Source organism: Protomyctophum parallelum, assembly GCF_964188405.1.
Source record: "Protomyctophum parallelum genome assembly, chromosome: 15".
Lineage (NCBI taxonomy): Eukaryota > Metazoa > Chordata > Actinopteri > Myctophiformes > Myctophidae > Protomyctophum > Protomyctophum parallelum.
In genome coordinates, this window is record NC_139710.1 from 16,568,781 (window position 1) to 16,588,984 (window position 20,204).

Below are 20,204 nucleotides of genomic sequence, written 5' to 3' on the forward strand. Positions count from 1 at the left end.
CTATCAAATGTGTACAGTAGGAGTAGAATGTATGTAGGCTACATAGCCTATACCCTATATGGTATGAAGTTGAACAGAGGATCTCCTGAACTGAAATTACAATTTGTAAAATCAAATTACAACATTTGCATGACTGAATGTTTATTAAAAAGTCCACCGTTGTTTGCAATTAGAGAATACATTATGCTATTATGTCTACCTGAAATATATATTTGTTAATAAGTGGTCTGTAGTAGGAGACGGGTACATGTAGCTAGGACCTAAAGCTAGGTAGGTAGGGGTAGGTAGGTTGGTAGGTAGGTTATTGGTACAGGTAGGTAAGTAGGTAAGTAGGTAGGTAGGTAGGTGGGCCTCCTGCTGTAAGTCACAAATAAATTATTCACACTATGTTGGTTACTGTGTTCAAGCAGCTGACCAATTTGGCAGCTTATTTAAGCTCACCCTATGCTAATATTGCAAACACATGAGATCAGTGCAGGTTATGTGTTTCTTTGCCCCAAGGTTGTCACCTTTTTATTAGGATTTTGTTTATTATAATTTGTTTTAGTTACTGTAGTTTCGTAAACACACACTGCATACCGTTTCAGTTGTCTTTTTGTAAAGCCTCTTTTCCATTTTTTGTTTGTTAGTCAGTCTTAGTTAGCTATATTAGCCCTGAATATAACTCACTGCTCTTATACTAGACAGTAAATGGATCATTTCTAATTGTGACATTAAGCTGAAAGTGATGTGAAGTATGTAACAGAGCCTGAATGCCAATATCAAATATAATATTCACACCTTTTGGATAATCTGCTGTTGTGTAAAAAGCAATGCAAGGAGTGAATGCGTAACACACACTCACAGACAGGCTAAATAAATACACACACTCACATGTATCCGCACACGATGCAGGAATAGAATGTCAGCGGGGAGTTTTGTTGGCAGACGGTGCCATGTCTAGTTTGCAAGGTGAAGGGCATGCATTGAAATATACCCTCTTATTCTTTCTAACTTCATCACATGGGATGGGAGATATACATTTACAAATAAATAAATAAAAATACCTTTTTCAACTCCCGGACCTGACCATTCCCCACCTACATTGCTGACATATACATAAAGTACAGTATAGGCCTATACCTTCCACTACCTTACAGTGTTGCAGTGCATAACCTTATTAACAGCTTATGACAAATGACAAAATAATAAAGTGAACCTTTAAACTTATGCACACTCCGTAGTACAACCAGTGAAAGTAATGTTTTTTTATGGAACACCTCTGAATAATTCCATTCAAAAAGACAGTCAAAACACAATGTTCCACAAAGGAAATTGACACAACACTGCAGTTTTGATACAGTTTGATACTGTTTCATATGACAAGGCTTTGACTGTACATGCTTTTTACATAGGCAACCCATTTATTATGCCACAGTTAGTATAGGGTGGTCAACAACAGTGAAACATGCACTCCTGATAATATTTATTGTATGGCTAAATATGTAAAACAAAGGGGTTAGAATTAGGAGGGTGGTAGTTGTGGAGGTGCAGGGGTTGGTGGGGGTAATCTTCATTCTCATTCTTCACAGGACAGGATGCTCACAACGGTCACCTGTTCTCCCTTGCATCTCTGCAGCCCTGCTTCACACTCGCTCATGGTCTGGTTGCCTACGGTCGCCTCATTCCCGACACGGACGCACACACTCAACCCAGGGGACAAAGAGCACTCAGCAGTGTCCTTACAGCGGCAGAGGCCGGTTTGATCTGTAAGGGTGGGATGGAGAGATGAGAGATGAGAATGTTCATACACTAAAAACTGTATGGTGATATCTTCATCCCTTTCTATTTTTATGGGAAATAAAATCATTTTTGTTTTAGGCTACACTTTTACATCAGAGTTAATAGCCTAAAGTTTATTCAGATTCTGCAGTTTCTGAAGAGTTATTTTATTTTTATCTAGCGTTGCCTTGTGCTGTGTTACATTTCCTTCGTTGCATTGTCATGCATTGTGTTTGTGTAGTATTTTGGCTAAATAATATACTTTGTATGGTCATGTTGCTTGCTGAGTGCTCTCAGTGCTCTGGCTCATTTTATTATTTTCTGTTATGCTCTAAAATGGCCTAAGCACTTCATATAACCTCTGGTGTTCATCATACCATCACAGGTCTCCCACAGGGAACAACTGGTGCACAGTGCACTGGCACGCTCTCGCCACTGACAGGCGCTGTTCTCTGCAACCAGGTAGGCCTTGCCAATACACTGCAGGGCATGCATCTTGCACACACTCAGTACAGCTGTAGCTCCTCTCTCAGAATCTCTCCTGGCACACAGCTCCAAGGATGACCTGTCATCATCATCATCATCATCATCATCATCATCATCATCAATCATGTGAAAGCTACATAACTAGAAAGTTAGAAACACATAATATAGATTGATAAGTAAGCTGTTCAATAAACATACCTACACTCATAAGGCAACTTACAAATACATTTGCCCCTGACGGATTTCTCCCATGCTTTACATTGCAATGTAGTATTGCTGTGTTGTTGATCTTGTTCAATGACTAAGGAAGAGAGAGAAATCAAGGTTATAATCCTTTGAAATCAATTTCTTATGTCTCATTAATGTGTTATGGCACAGTACATCCTTACAAACAAAATAAATATGAATACACGATAATCAAATTACACTATTGCTATCCAATATGACAGCTAAATTATGAATTACGCATTAGAATCAGAAGTCTGATGTTGTAGTCTTTCCCTCTTGTGATGGTGAACAGACAAGGGAAGGATATGTGTACCTCTACATGAGACGTACCCTCGCTACATTCAGTATTTGCTGGATCCGGCGAAAAGTTCAGGCTGGGGTCACAGATCATCTCCCTCTCCCCTCGAATGTGTCTGCCTTCTGGGCAAGACAGGGTGATCCTCATCCCTATGTCATAGCTCGACATCTGTGGAGTGACCGCGATACCATCATTGATGGACCCAATCCTGCACTTTGACACTGGGGGAAATGAAGCATCAGTTTAACTATGCAAGCCCATTCGTGTCTTCATTAATGCTCGTTGTTAAATTATTAAATAGCTATTTAATTCTGTAGCTGAATTCTGCACCTACTTGTGCAAATCCCAGGTCTCCCAGACCATGTTTGGTCAGCTGTGCACTCTAAGATGCTGGTGCCAGTCAGGTGGTACTGATCATTGCAAGTGTATTCAACTCTATTGCCCAACAGGTACACATCCTTAGGATCCTGAGATAGACACAAACACCATATAGGTTTCACTTATCAATACAATGAAGCATGGTTAAATATGGAGTGCTATTTTTTTTTATATGGAGATTTAAAAAAAGAAAGTGTACAGAAAGTGATAAAATTATGTTTTTATGTGCCCACACAGGGATTTTTTAAATATTATAATCACACCTGAGGTCTATTATAAGTAATGTTAACTCCATAGACACATACAAAACAGATAATACAAAGGACCAAAATAAACCGTACCAGAATGTATCCATTGATGAGAGCAGGTGGCGCTCCGCAACTTTCTTTTTCGAAAGACAGGTCAAAGCACTGAGGCTCCATTATCCTGTACGCATCACAAAACAGACAGATAAAAAAGTGAAAAAAAGAACTCTCAGTATTTGGTTGCAATACATAGCCAAATACCCAAATACATTATGTTTAATACAGTTTAATCACATGCAACATTAGTGAAAATAACAGATCTATAAGCTCACAATGCATTGCAAGTTTGCAACCAGTGTTGATTTTTGGCAGATTCTTTTTATTTTAGTTTTAGTCACAGTCTCTTGAACTTTAGTCACATTTTAGTCACCTGGAATGTTATAGCGTTAGTCTAGTTTTAGTCGACTAAATATCATAAGATTTAATAGTTGACTAAATCTACAGTTGATTTAGTTGACTAAAATGTATTTTGGCGGGCCTTGAATAATTGATGCTGTGGTAATTGATTTTACACTTGCTGAAAATAGCAGATCTACAAGCTCACAACGCGTGAGCTTGTAGATCTGCTATTTTCAGCATGCAACCAAGTGTAAAATGACATACTGGATCTCTTGTCCACTAGTCCCTTCCTAACATTTCAGTCTAGTTTTTATTTGTTGACGAAATTGTCAATATGTTTAGTCTTAGTTTTAGTCTATTGGTTTTTATTTAGTTCCATTTAGTTTTCGTCAGTGAAAAAAGGTAGTCGACAAACATTTGTTTGTATATTAGTTGATGAAATCAACACTGATTGCAACACATTGCGGTGTGATCTTGTAGATTGGCTGTTTTCGGTTAAGATGTATGCTATACCTATGTCTAGAGGAGAAAAATGAGGGGGCCGAGTATAGACCTCTGGGGGACTCCAGTCAAATATACAGTAATATACAGTCATGTACAAGGGTTTAAGTGGTTAATCAAAGTAAATCATACAGTTTACTCTCACTTTAAATACTGTAAATGCTCTTGATCTTCACAGTTAGATGTCTCTCTGGGTTCTCCGATACAGTGTTGCCCTCCAGTCTGGGGAGCTGGATTAGAGCAGGATCGTGTTCGTGACTTGTGACCCCCAGAACAAGCGGTCCAGCTCGACCAACAGGCCCAGCTACCATCGATCACGCCTGTGTGAGCAAAAACAGGTACAGGGAGGAAGAATATTAAGGACACACAATAAAAGTGAATAATTAATAATTCCACCAACAGTGATTAAAGCAGTTATGCGCAAAACATGCTCTAGAACAGGGGTCTTCAACAGGGGGTCCGAGACCCCTAGGGGGTCCTCAGAGTTACTACAGGGGGACCGACAAATCATTGTGTGATAGGATTTTTCTTTTACAGTAAACACTTATATCCTGATCTATCAAACAATTTGCAACACCATTTTATACAAAATCAAAATGTATAGTGGGGGGGTCCCTGCTTCATCTGTCTCTCTCAGCTAAGGGGTCCTTGGGCTGAAAAACATTGAAAAGACCCCTGCTCTAGTCAGTTAGTTAGTTAGTTAGTTACCGGTAGTTTAATTTATTGTCCACGTGTGGAAATTTGTCTTCGGTCTCAACAACAGTAAAAAACAAACGGTTACAACAACAGCAACAACACTTACACAATTATGTTTTCCATGGCAAAATAAAAACAATGGCAAATACATTGAAAAACAACAAATCTAGCGAGACATGGTATAATTTCGTGCCTTAAAGGTATATTCAGTGATTTCACTTAATTCAAATATCACTTATTTTTTTGTTTTCTTGTGATAATCCTCCCTACTATAGAGTGTGCTGGCCATATAAGGAGTTCCTCCCTGTCCCCAGTTAACCCCTGGGGGTCAAAAAACCTTAGGTTTCGTTTTTGACTCTCTATCCTGATTGGACGAAAGGCTGGGTCCCACAGCCAAAAACGAAACCTAAGGTTTTTTGAGTGAAATCACTGAATATACCTTTAATTAATGGCATTTGGGATGAAGGAATTTAAAAAAATGTTACAGTTAGCTTTTGGTACTTTGTACCGTCTAGTAGTTCGAACGACCTGCAGAGTGGATGAGAAGGGTCATTTGCTATCTTGACAGCTTTTTTCCGAAGTACTTCCTTTAATGTAGATACAACTTAATTGTCTTCCCAATGATTTTTGAGGCTAGGTTCATTATTCGCTGCAGCTTGCTTCTTCCTTTTACATTAAAGGTATATTCAGTGATTTCACTCAAAAAACCTTAGGTTTCGTTTTTGGCTGTGGGACCCAGCCTTTCGTCCAATCAGGATAGAGAGTCAAAAACGAAACCTAAGGTTTTTTGACCCCCAGGGGTTAACTGGGGACAGGGAGGAACTCCTTATATGGCCAGCACACTCTATAGTAGGGAGGATTATCACAACAAAACAAAAAAATAAGTGATATTTGAATTAAGTGAAATCACTGAATATACCTTTAAGATTGCCAAACCACATTGCCATGTTAAAAGTCAAGATTCCCCCTATCAGGTTCTTATAGACTGTTTCCATGATATGCTTGCTCACTCTAAAGGAGTTGAGCTTGCGTATAGTAGGTGGAGGCGTTTGAAAAAGTTTGAAAGATCTGGTCAGTATTTTCATTGAGAATTTGCTGTCAATATATGTGCCGAAGTATTTAAAAGTGTCTACTACCTCCACTATTTGTCCACCAATTGTAATGGACTGCACAGGTTCCTTTTCATGAATGACAAGTTCTTTTGTTTTTGTCACATTGATCCCTAAGGAGCTATTATCGCACCAGTTCTGAAGAGATGACACATGTACTGTATGCTTCCTCCCCCGCTGTGTCCCCCTTCTTCAGTAAGGCAACCAGGGCCATATCATCCGCATATTTGAACAAATGAAACATAATCCTGGTCTAACTATGGAATTAATTTTGTATATAAGAGTAAGGGGGATAAGATAGTCCCCTTCGGAGCACCGGTGTTCATTTTAAGCACAGTGATGTCGGACAGAGTATCATTCATTAACACGGACCTGTTGAGGACGGTCTGACAAGATGGATAATACCTCCATTTACCCCTATGTCAATGAGTCTCTGCATGCTGTTGAAAGCAGAGGTAAAATCAATAAAAAGGACCCTGGCAAAGTGGGAGGGGACTTGGAGATGCTTTGACAGGGTGTTAAACAGGCTGATAGTTGCATCATCAGTTCCTCTCCGACTAGTCTACAGTTATGCATCTTTAGTACTCACAAGGATGTTTTATGGAGTACATGAGTATATGAGTATTAACTGTCCAAAGACTTCAAATTATCTTACATCACACATTACAGTGGAGGTGCTGGGCGATGTGAGAATTGATCTGCCAAGCCTTACATATTTAACAAATTGCAAAGAAAATAGCTTCAGTTGACAGTTCCATCAAGAAAGAACAGACGAATACCCACCGTGCTGACCCTGCAGGTCAGTCCCCTGCGTACAGTCATCACCTGTCCTGCCTTTCGTACAGACACATTTACACACATCTATGTCCATGACAGCCAGGCCGTTGTTCTTGCAGGGCAGACAGTGGCAGGAGTCGTACTCAGCCTGGTACTGCTCCACGGCCCTGCGCAGGTAATACTTCTTCACCTCAGCACACTGCACGTCCTTCACCAACTCAAACAGCGGCCGTAGCTAAAGCACGGCAGCAGCAACAACGAAGAAAGGTATTATACTTATTCGCATTTTTCGTGATTTTGTTTTGGCTTTGTGTTTTCAATTCAAATTTCTTTGTTTACTATTTATTTGTTTCAGAGTTAGTTTTAGTTTTTTTGTTGTATGGATTAGTCAGGGGCGGTGCAGCATCTACAAGCTCAGTATAGATTTTTAACATATGTTGTCAAAGACTAAAACTAAATAAAATGTCTCTAGGATTTTAGTTAGTTTTGCAAACTAACACCCCCCCCCCCCCCCCCCCCCCCCCCCCACACACACACACACACACACACACACACACACACACACACACACACACACTAATTCTAGTTTTAGTTATTTTGTTAGTTTTAGTTAACTAATTAATAACCCTGGCACCTGACCAAAGTGAGATCAAATATCATTATATTTGTCTTCTCCAATCATTCGCATCAGCTCATTTTGTTCTCCTCTCACCTTATGCTTTATAACCTGTGGAAAGTCCTGAATAGACGCAGCCCAGTCTGAGTACAGTTGCCAGGTCTTGCTGGTAGTATCATCGAGGGTCATGGCCTGTAAGGCTGCGATGTGTGAATCGCTCCCTCCCTTCACTTCCACTTGAGGCGTGTAGATGTTATCCCTCGACCAATCTAGCAAATTGTTTCATGAGTTCTTGTTTCCATGGTACAAATTAATTATACATAGTCACATACATTATGATCAATGATTGTCTCTTTACTTTGTGGTTGAACAGTTGACTTATCACCCTCATCACATGTCTTTGTTCTACGGGGGAAGAACAAAATCCATATGGTTGTTGTTGTACATTCCTTAAAGTGATTCCTTGTCTCAACTGAAAAACAAGGGCCAACAAAGAAAGGAAACAGATTTGTCACTGCTGCCAGAAATACCCAACAAAGCTCAGTTTTACACTTCCCAAGAAACTGCCTGATAATGATAATTGATAAATGATAATTTCTCACCACTGTGTGTATAGCTCTCCTTATCAATGCCGAGCATGGCCCTGAATGAGCCTCCGAGGCTGCCTTCAGACAGGTAGTGTGTTCCAAACCTCTTCAGGACCTCTCGGTAGGCAACGTAGTCATACACATTTGGCAGCTTGGCCAGCATCTTCCAGAACGCCTCCGATATTGGGAGGTACTTGGGATCAGTATTTTTGAATTGGGCGACCTCTACATCATTCTCTAAAACCAACAGCTTTGTTTCCTGCACAGACAATGACAATTTTGGTCAACAATAGAAAATGCATTTGTTTTATTTAATTAATCAAATTAGTAAATTGTTTAGTAGGCTACTGCATTTTGATACATTGTACCTTAGTCGTGTCCAACTTCTCATGGTAGTCATAGTTTGTGAATCCTTCCGTGGTGCCTGTCACTGTCTCTCTGTTTTCAATGTCCTTAGCATAATGCCATTTGCTTTCGTAGGAATCCTCACTGAAGCCATTCTTAACTTCAACCTGAGTTGAACAGATTACAGATTAAAAATAGCAGATCTACAAGCTCATTTTGTGGATCTGCTATTTTTGGGCCAATGTTCCCCCCAGAATATGGATGCATGGGGTTCCCTCTGTTTTGTCTCATAGAAATCAAGCCCTGCCAACCGTCATGATAAGGGGATGGTTGGCCCTTGCTGGTTTGAAACAGACAACTCAACGGCAATTCACAAACCCATACCATACCAATATTGATAGATTTAAAAAGCATAGTCACAATGGTGCATAATTACCCCTTTGTCATTTTCAGCAGTTCCAAAGCCTGTCTTTGTGGTAATACATATTGATCTCAAATCCCTAACAAATTAATCCAGGCTTGCTGCTCTTGGCTATCTATTTGTTGTTCTGGTTCCTTAATTGATGGCATTCTGTGTTGGGTTGGACATGTTTTAAATTATTTTCCTACTCCTGCTTTGTCTATAGACTACTGTTACTCCTGCTTTGTCTTTAGACTACTGTTCTACTGCTCTATCCTATGAGGATAACAATAAAATAAAAACATCTATATCCAGAATCAGCAATCAGAATCAGCAAGTGTTTCAAGGAAACCAACCATGAAGTTAACGTTGATAGTACTCAGGGGCAGTCTGTAGTTGTTGGAGGTGATGCGACATTGCCCACCGAAACTCTTAGTGTTAATTACGACCTGCATTGCCTTCCCTGAGACAATGTCATACCTAGACAAAACAGACAAACAACTTCATCCCAGGTGCATGTCAAATGTTGAGTGTACAGTAAATGGTCTAAAGCAGGAGTCTTCAATGTTTTCCTCTTAGCTGAGAGTGTGTGTGTGTGCGTGCGTGCGTGAGTGCATGTGTTGTTATAGGGAGAAGACCTGAGCTTGCATTTACCACAGATAAACAGGTACCACAGTGCCATGCATTGTGATTGGTTGATGATTGATTTATATTATACTGTATACGTGAGAACCTACCCCTTTCCTGTGAGTTCAATGTTGGGTGGAAGGCCTAATTTTCCATTTCCACATTTATATTGTTGTGTATCTTGACAGTTATGTTCATCCAGATTGTCTTCCTCACAGTCTTGATCACCGTTACAGACCAGAGAACTATCAATACACATCCCTGTAGGTCATTATTTATGTCACAGAGAGAGAGAGAGAGAGAGAGAGAGAGAGAGAGGCTGAGTCATTAGTCACTACAACAGAGATGGAGACCAAAGATATTCAGGTGTTATTAAATGGTAGAAATGAGAAAACTATGCATTCTTGATTTCTGACCTGATCTGCAAGCGAACCTTTCTCCACATCCTTGCTCTAGAGGGCAGTATTGTGTGGTTTCACACAGTCTGCTCTGGGTGGGCGCACCACTGCAGCCGAGGCCCCGAAACTGAGCATAGACCTCCATGACACGGCTTCTAGTCTGCAATGTGTTACACACAAGCAACAATGCATCTAAAACAAAAGAAACCCCACTGGCTTCAACAGTATAATTTTACACATTATTATTATAGTTATTATATAATTGCCCTGCAGACACAAGCAATTTAAAGTATATAACAGTTCATCAGCACTAGTGCACATCCTTTATTTCATTGCAAGACCAAAACGACAATACCCAGCCAGCACGCCAACGTGGGTCCCATGTGGTTTCAATGTTGGATACATGGGTACCAAGTGGGAATGGGCTTGAACTGGGCAAATTATCAGGATCCCACGTGGTCTACATGATTTTTGTTTTTACCATATTTTAGTCCCTGTGGAGCATTATTGGAATATTTCTTTGGATTTAAAGTGATTATTTTTAATGTATTATACTGTATAGATGTATATTTGGTGAATATGTGTGTGCCTTTTTCTCATGCACTGACACTTCTGCTATTACCTTCCATAAGAGTAACCTTGTGCATTTTCTTTATTTCTATTATTATCTTATCTATTATTTTCACTGTTATTTTTTATTATTTTGTTTTTTGTCATGTTTTAAATAAACATTGTCAAATATATATTTTCTAACATTTTTCATTTTTTTCAAAGGAACCAGTGCCCAGTCAGAACCAACTTCAAGCCTAAGTGGGTTTGCAAGCCCACTTGGATCCCACATCTATCCCATATGGGAAAAAGGCAGGTCCCACATAATTGCCAAGGTGGGCCCACCTCAGGTCCAGGTAGAAACCACTGAAAGCCCACATGGGCAAGCCCAGTTAGGACCCACTAGGGTCCCACATAAAATTGCCTAGTTGGGGCCCACTTAGGGCCCATGTAGAACCCACTGACAACCCACATGGAAAAGCCCAGTTAGGACCCACTAGGGTCCCACATAAAATTGCCTAGGTGGGGCCCACCTAGGGCCCAGGTAGAACCCACTTAAAGCCCACACGGGCAAGCCCAAATGGGAACCATCTGGTGCCCGCTGACATTTCTATATGGGTCCCATATGGTTATTCCACCTGGCTCCCACATAGGTAGCCCACCTCTAAACCACATGGGACCCACGTTGGAGTGCTGGCTGGGTAAAAACTTCAGAAGGTACCAATTTAATTCATTATTTAATGAACAATTTAGTTATCTTAACCTGTGATCTGGCGCACGGATTACACTCAGACCACCCTCCCCAAGTCGCCCATTGGCAGTCAATACAAAACCTTAGACATAAAGGAATACAGTTAAATACTTTTTTTTTGTGCTTGTTAAATGTATTAAAAACAGAAACATCTTTACCCTGTGGGTGTCATCATTAGGAGGAGCAGCCAATTCATCCCTTTTAGATATAGGCCTACTGGTAGAAACTTAGATAGGAGAGTTAGTTTAACTGTTATCAGCACATATTTTCTTATTTGAAGAGAATTTATTCTTTTCTGGGAGGTCCATGGCACAAAACATTTTCAAATGGCGGTCCTTGACACAAAAAAGTTTGAGAACTATACTGCCTACTGCATACTATGAAAAAAGCATAATTAACTGTTATCGTGTGCATAATAAAGGATTGATAAAGCTTAATAAGGCATTGTTCCCACTTTAGACCAGGTAAGTGTAAATAGAACTGTCAACAAGTGCATGATAGGCTCTGAGGGTTTCCAGAAGCTGGCATTACGCATACCATTTTGCACGTTTTGTAAAAGCTCAAATGTTTTCTAATCTAACAATAAATATGTTAACAATGATATTATTAACCCTTCTTATTAACACATACACATCAGTGTACATCAGTGTAAATTATTACTAAAAATAAAAAAAACGTGTTGAAATCAGAGAGTGAATCTTTACCTGCATTGTGAGAAATGAGCAGTTATGTGGCTCTCAGTGTGCTTGGTGCAGGCTTTTTATTTGCGTATAGCCTACGTCAGTTCCAGTCTTTCACAGATATTGATTGCTTTCGGGAAGTTTTTCTTCTCTGAAACTGGACTATAGAGACATGTGTGTATGTGTGTGCAGCAGATGAAGTGTGCAAATGTGTCAGTGTGTGAGGGTGCATGCACTTAAAAAACAAATATGTGTGTTGGATATAGACCAGACAGCTAAGACATATTATTGACTTTCCTTTGCAATAACTCCCTCCATATCTGGGCTGCTTGACCCATGACATTAACAAACGAGAAATTATGCAATCTAATTTTACTGTGTCAATGCTCAGGATATGCAATCATTATCCACACCATGTCTAAATGTAGCCTACTGCTGTTACTGCACGAGTATTGACTACCTGCCTGATTGTGTGACAGACAGCTGCTTTAGCTATAGCTATATACTGTAGTCTTAAAGTCCCGAGTCAGCTCAAAGGTATCTTAGTACTATCGCTAAGATGAGCTATTTCTTCAACTGTTGCATTCATCTGCATTTACAAACATCGTAGAGAGAACCACCGGTATTAAAGTCCTTTGTGCAAGCAAATTCACTTGCACTTTGAGGGTCCTGTTTGAGGACACTTCAACACAAATGGAAGAAAAGTGGCGATCAAACCGGGGACCTTCTGGTTGCTCTACCTCCTGAACTACTGCCAACTGCCTGCCAATACTGTGTATCAAGTGTATCAAACAATGCTACACTATATTGTCCTTTAAGAAAATAATAAATAATAATAATAAAAAGACAGATGTCGTCCAATGTAATAAAAACCATTCAATAAATGACATGCTACTGTATGTCGTCTCGTCCGGTCCAAATGGTCTTTTCCAGAGGGGGTATAGCTTAGTGGTATAGAGCATTGGACTGCAAATCAATAGGTCCCCAGTTGAACTATGGGTGCCTCCTTAAATCCAGTGTGCTAATCCTGGGATTTAGCCCTAGTCTGGATTGAAACCTACTCAATAATCAAATTTTACTTCATGAAAAATGGGGTTATAGGTCCGACCTAAAGCATTTGACTGTATCAAGAGGCCCCTAGTACAAATGTTGGCCACCTAGCCAAAAACGAAACTTTTGACCCCCAGGGGTTAACTGGGGACAGGGAGGAACTCCTTATATGGTCAGCACACTCTATAGTAGGGAGGATTATCATAAGAAAACAAAAAAAGATGTGATTTTTGAATTAAGTGAAATCACTGAATATACCTTTAATGATATAACCCAGATCAGGGAAGTGCAGAGGGAATTTGAGGGGCAGGGGATCATGGAACTCGGTGGCCAAGACTATAGGCTGCCACCTTATTGTAATGATTTTTCTTCTTCTTCTTCTTCTGCCAAAGAAAAGTAGTTCTGGCTTAACCGTGCAGTTGGTTTTCGCGAAAATTGGTAATATGGTAGACTAGGGCTATGCCAAACGGTGAAGACGCGAAGCCCACGCCCTAGGATGGCGCTATAGCACTCAATTGAAAATGTAAACTTTGAACAGGCATAGTTCATGAACCGTTTGACCGTCGGCAATAAAACTTAGATACGCATATACGTCTCTCCATGCCGAACAACTTTTGACCTTTTGACCTCTGACCTTTAGATCTCCCACCATTTTGAATTACAGTTATATGAAAAACAGTTTAAATCTATCTCTTCCTGGGATCTTTGATCAAAATGCACAAAACTTGCTACATGTGAACTTTGGACAAATATGAAAAGTTTTTAAGTTTACAAATGAAGCATACATATGTTTTACATATGAGCCAATGAAAATGTCTTCTTCTGCCCCTAATACATACATGCAGAGTCACATGTTTATGAAACTTTAAAGTATGGTACGGGGTCATGCCAAATAGCGTTAAACCAGTCTTACTCCAATTGGGGAGGCGCTATAGCAATCGTTTCAAAATGAAAACTTTGAACAGGCATAACTCATGGCTCAGTAGTGTACGAGACCATGGCGAGACCATGACGAGACCATGACGAGAACATGACCATGACGAGACCATGACGAGAACATGACCATGACGAGACCATGACGAGAACATGACCATAACGAGAACATGACCATGACGAGACCATGACGAGAACATGACCATAACGAGACCATGACGAGACCATGACGTGACGTCACGTGACGTGACGTGACATGAGATGACTAACTAGGTGCACAGAGATATTTCACTTCAAAATAAACAGCTTTTAATATTACACACAAAAGCATCTACAAAAAGCTGCAATGAAATGAGGGAGTGACTGTTAATTTCATCAATTCTATTGAATTTATAGACTTTGAAACCAACTTGTACAAATTGTAAAACAGCCTTTGGTAACACCTCAGGTTTTTAGTTTCCTTATTATTATGATTAGGAAATAAATTAAGTGAATATAAAGTAAACAATGTGAATAGAGTAGGCCTACATCGAAAAACAACTGAAAATATATAAATACAAAAAGCTAAAAGAAAATGAGGCAACTGTTTCACAAAAAGTCTGTTGCAATGTGTGAAGTAGACTGAAGCTTAACTGCCAACCAAGAAAATGGTAGATCAGTAGAAGAGAGACAAGTAGGCCTACCTCCTGAAATACAGCGTACCCTGGACGGCTGGACCGTACATCAAATACTCTCAGTGTACTAGTCTGAATTTGAAAAAAAAAGATTCTCTACACCAGGTGGCACAACTATCACAAAGTAATTTGAAATCCATGTGATTTGTTTATCACTCCTGACTTGCTAGTTCTGATTTTGTGCCTGAACATACAGGCCAGGGTGATGTTGAGGAGAACTGATCAAGACTCAGAAGACTGTCCCTTCAAATTAACTAACTTTGGACTGCTCTTTGTTAGTAACCCATTTTAATTTGTGTGTGGTGTGGTGTGTGTGTGTGTGTTGTGAGACGCAACTTGGCCTGTTGTAGCGCCACCATGAGGCTGATTTGAAAACTGTCAAGTGGCATTTCTTCCTCAGCCTATAGTGGGAATAGGCATCCGTGGATATGCACGGCTTGGGATACACTGCCATGTCTTCCTTCTCACAATGCATTTATTTTCTTTCATGTGGATTCATGTGCGCCTCATCACCGCCAGTGTGACGAGTGAACCCTAATGTGATTTCCTCCCTCCGGTATCATTTTCATGAGAATTGGGCACAATACGTTTCCATACAACTCCCATTGAATCTAGGCTTCTTACTTGTATCTCAATGTCATCATACAGTTTGCGTAATGCACTCACATCTGTGGCCCTTTTAAGTTAAGTGTCATTTCTTAGTTAAAACAAAACGTCTTAAAGGTTAAAGCTCTATATTCTGATCGTGTTTGTTCAGTAAATATGGGCCTACCTGTCTCTCTAGCACTGGTCCATATAGCTCTAATGCGTTCGAGCTATATGTCTCTCCTGCTCTTTAATAACACTTGCATGTAAGAAAATCACCTACTACTGCACCTGCACATCATAGAACCTCAGCATGTCTGATGGTTAAATGCTTAAGCTTTACATCTTATCTTCAAATTGAAAGTAAGAAAGAAAGACTTGTCCAATGTTGCAAATACCTAACCTGACTTCACCAGATTACGGCAGTATTGAGTTAGTTCACCAATCCCTCCAATTCCCTCCTCCTGCAGAATGCAAATGTTGTCCAGGACCAGCAGGGGGAGTGGTTTCACCAGGCTGGCAAATACCCCCCTCTGCCAGGAGTGGACATGGATTGGATTGGATTGTAGCTTTAAATATTTCAATCAAGCTAGCAAGGAAGCAAAACCATTATAGGCATAGAAGCTTTATTAGATTGGTCATTTCCCACTTAGAACAGTCAATTTCAGTAGAACATACAAAGGTTTGAGTTTTACAACAAATTACTATTTTTCCACACCAGAAATGTGAATCCATGAAAGGTAACAAAATCATTTCGGATGGGGGAAGACACACTGAACTTATGACCCCATTATACAAACCCAAATTCTTTTCATTCTTAATCTTTACAGGATAACAGTACAATTAAAAAAAGAATTTCTGGATTTTTCTTAAAGGGTGAAACAAAGGACAATTCCTCTTGACATTTTATGAAAATAATTTAAGCTTAGAGATGCATACCTTTGGATGCATGGCACAAAGTACACCTATTAATTTCAAGGTTCATGCACAAGCTTACTGAAATACCAAATAAAAATGAAAAACTAAATGTACTAGCAGTAACACTTAAGACACAATTATTGTCAATGACTCAGAATATTTACAATTCATCAACAGCAACCTATTAGCAATTACAGTATGTACAAGCTTTTCAAAATATGAAAAATATAATAACAGAAGAATCAACACTGAAATAATGGGTATTAGCTGGATGTTTAATTCAATAATTTCAATTGTTGCTCACTCAATGAGATGAAAGTAGAAAGAATAAACTAGACAAATGTATACAGTGAGGAAAGTTCCTCACTGTATACATTATCTGCAGAGATTCCTTGCTATTCATAAAGTAGGTGTTTGTAAATATGTTATTACTGTATACTCTCGCAAAATGTCAGTTCAAATTGATTGCCCTGTGCTTCTTAACGTTTGTATTTTGTATAAATCATGTATATTGGAAAACATTTACAAAACAATCAAAAATAAATACATTTAGTAAATAATCACCGTACAGCATCATGTTATATTATATTAATTATGTGAAACAAGACAACATAAATCAGCCAATATACTGTATTCAAACATGAAACATCTGAAACATCTGACAAGCCAGACATTGACATTGAGATCCAAACACTTATTGTATGTGTTTGAGTGACAACTACAGTAGTAGTGTTTTTGTTTGTTATTTGCACACAGGTTTACAATTAAACAGGAACTACGAAGAGTGACTGGAAATGTGCAGGAGAGTTAAGATACCCAAAGGAGCTTGTATGAGAACTCCCCTAACATTTTTAGTTAAGATACCCAAAGGAGCTTGTATGAGAACTCCCCTAACATTTTGGGGAACGAATCAGTTTGTCCTATGGAAAATTGTAAACTAAATAAGGATAAACTTTACAGTGAATAAAAACAAGGATAAAATAATCAAATATAGATAATGACAAAAACGTACAACAATCATTCAGTTGCAAATTAGTTACTCATTAATCTGTTGGAGAAGATGCATTCTAAGCCCCTTTTAAGCTGTTAAAATAAAATAAATACGCTATAATCTAAATAATAAATAAGCTAAATAAATAAATAATAATAATTGGAATGCATTGACATCATAGAATAATTTCAAGATTTGCGAGTAAGGTACCAGAACTGACAAGTTCAGAAAATAACCATATTCTACATGGTAAATTCTCCAGGTGGGGCGAAATCCATTCACGGCGTATGGCGTAACGGGCACGGCGTACAACGTAAGTCGGGGCTTAATCATTTTGCGTCGCAACTATTGATTAATACGTCGCAGCTTAAATAATAATTCGCCACGACTTAATAATAATTCGTCGCAGCGTTAAGAATCCGTCGTGGCGTGAGGACTCTTCGCGGCACTCGTCGGGGCTATATCTACCCGTTTGCGACGTAATAGGTTGCCTTTGGTATTTGGTGGTATTGAAAGGCATGCCTTTCCGCGCGCATCGTGCCCGGCGATCGGCCCACGCACCCGGGCCCGGCACCACCGCGTGCGCCTCGTCGGCCCGGTTCCGTGAAGCTCTCCGCCGTCTCCAGGCGAGCCTGCGTTCCCGAGCTCTCACCTCTTTTGCGCACCGAAAAGAGCAGATCAACCCCGGGGGGGTCCCCGTGGACCGCATGTGTGTGTGTGTGTGTGGACTTAGAGACCTGCAAGCCCGTCGGGGCCCGGCCCGGCCCGGCCCACCAAAACGGGCCGGGCCCGGGCCGACTTTGTCACTGCCCAACGGGCCCAGGGCCGGGCGGGCTCAGGCGCCGTTATATAAATTTTCCGATGTGAATTTCACCCAGACTGGACTTGCTTCAGCAGCGCGGCAGCATGCTCCATAGTGACGTGACAATAACCCCTCCGCAGTGTCCGCACACACACAAGCCACAAGGCAAGCACACTAAAATCTGGTCAAAACTATAAAGACTTTGAAACAACGCAAAATGCAGCGTGAGTCCGCGATAGCCGATCTGCAAGCTCACAACGCGTTGCGCTGATTGACAGTGCACGTGCACGTCCCCCAAGGGTCCACGGGGACCCCCCCACCCCCCCAGGGGTTCACGGACAAGGGTCGGGCCATCCCTCCACGGAACCGGACCGGCGAGGCGCACGCGGTGGTGCGCCGATCCCCGGGCACGATGCGCGCGTAAAAAGGCCTGCTGCCCTGCAGGTTCTCCATGGGGAAAGGCATGCACCCTTTCGACGTACTAATTAATACGGCACGACGAGTTGTAATACGCCGACGAAAAATAAACCGTCGAGGCGAATTATTATCAAACCGCCGCGACCTATTATAAAATACGTCGCGAACGCAGACGGATTCATAAATAGCCCCGACCGTTGGGGCGAATTATTAAACCGTCGGGACGAATTCATATTTAAACCGCGACCTATTGAATAATAAGCCACGACGGAAGATAATACGTTGGGACCTATACGTCTCTGCCGTGAATGGATCTTGCTGTCTCTCAAATTGTTTCTGTAATGTTTAAAGGTGTTTGAGGTTTGTCTTCTAGGCAATGACCCAGACTATATTGCAGTAGGAGAGAAAAGGAGATTTAAGGGGTAATACAGAGAGAATATTACTAGCATGACGATAGATACCAAATTACCAATATTCAAGTTGTAGTTGAATGCCTGATGTCTAAATTGAGGTGTTCATTGAATGAAATGAATAGACAGTCCTCTATCATGTGCAAGGGCACATTTGAGTCTGGACCAGCATTTTCATCTCATGTCCTGCACAGCCTATTCTGTTCATGTCCAAACCCACTAGGTTATAGTTGTTTTTTTGTTTGTCTATAAACTAACTTTTCACATCTAACAGCAGCAATAGGCTTGCCTTCATCACCTGATATTGTGAAAAACATAAGACCATAATAGATCTCATAATGCCTCATCGTGATAATTTATGTATATTAATAATGGTACATTAATTACAACACACACTAACAGAGGTCAAGGCATTCATTTGAGAAAATGTGTCTGGTGGGCACATTGTTGTACCCCCAGTATGATATATTACGCAACTACGTACATAATGTTACATAGATACTGTATATTGAACATAGTGTTTTCTGTACAACACTGATGTGTTTTTCATTGTCTGTCAGAATCTGCAGGAGTGCCACTTGGAGTGTTATAGGAGTGGACAGACACTACTGCATCTAGCCTTGCCTCTGCATTTGTACCTCTCTCTCTGTGGTGGCTTTGGAAGCGGGAATTTTATCAATGGTCCCCACTGTGCAGACATGTGTGATCAATGTGTAGACCGTATGCTGACTACAGACGAGGCTGTTATTGGCAGAAACTCCCTTAAGAGACTGCCTTGGATAGGTTGCTTCAACTAGCTTATCACTCATGAATACCATGCAATGGAAAACCGCCCTGCCTAGCTATGTATTGGGGATATATCTTACTGTAAATACATTATGCATTCAAGCTTCAGGAGGCCACATCCACACACCTTCGCACCATGCATGCCTCCATGCAGTGATCTGACCAGGGATGGAGAGACGCATTAAAGACAATTGTATGTTCAAGTAAGTTTTCCAAGTAAGACAAAACAACGTCTACTGTAGCTACTAACACCAGCATTTATGTAAGCCGTAACAAGATACACAGACTGACCACTAATTTAGAGCTGGCTGATGCCACTGAAACAGAATAACCGCTGAAAGAACCATCACTGTCACTAGAATACCAAGAACATCTACCTCTACCTGTACATTTTACATCAGTATGCTGATGTGCTCCGAAGGAACTTTCCCTATACCGAAGCAGTAAAGCCCAGAAACAGTGCATTTGACTGATCGTGAAGCTGTTCTATTTACAGCCAATGCAAGGTCAAGGAAAAGGGGGAAGAAATGTCACTGAAAAACCTTAATTGCCCTTTTGATCCCAAACGGGACGAAACACAAATCCTCCTGCTTATCTTCATCATTGCCCCTCCTTCTCTACCCCAACGCAACTTTCCTTCAATCACTCATTCTTTCTCGTCTTTCCTCAATAGCCCTAAATAAAGAGAGAGGAGAGGCTCTACTCCCCCCTTCCAGAAATGAACACCAAATTGTAAGAATGAAAGCACAGGCCCAGCCTCTGGCGCAGGGTTTGACTGTGCTCTCAGTCGCCCACTCCCGTCTCCCC

At 40.6% G+C, this 20,204-nt stretch overlaps 1 protein-coding gene across 1 annotated transcript; it reads right to left on the reverse strand.

Moving 5' to 3' along the window:
• Nucleotides 1–1,558: 1,558 nt before the first annotated feature.
• On the reverse strand, nt 1,559–9,996 carry c7a (complement component 7a; the record flags this gene model as incomplete). Its single annotated transcript, XM_083783341.1, has 13 exons — nt 1,559–1,746; nt 2,450–2,548; nt 2,806–2,994; nt 3,108–3,240; nt 3,493–3,577; nt 4,442–4,616; nt 6,885–7,113; nt 7,591–7,763; nt 8,097–8,340; nt 8,450–8,593; nt 9,183–9,306; nt 9,564–9,714; nt 9,870–9,996. 13 exons carry the CDS (start codon nt 9,994–9,996, stop codon nt 1,559–1,561), a joined length of 2,061 nt encoding a protein of 686 aa, XP_083639467.1.
• Between the last annotated feature and the right edge of the window lie 10,208 nt (nt 9,997–20,204).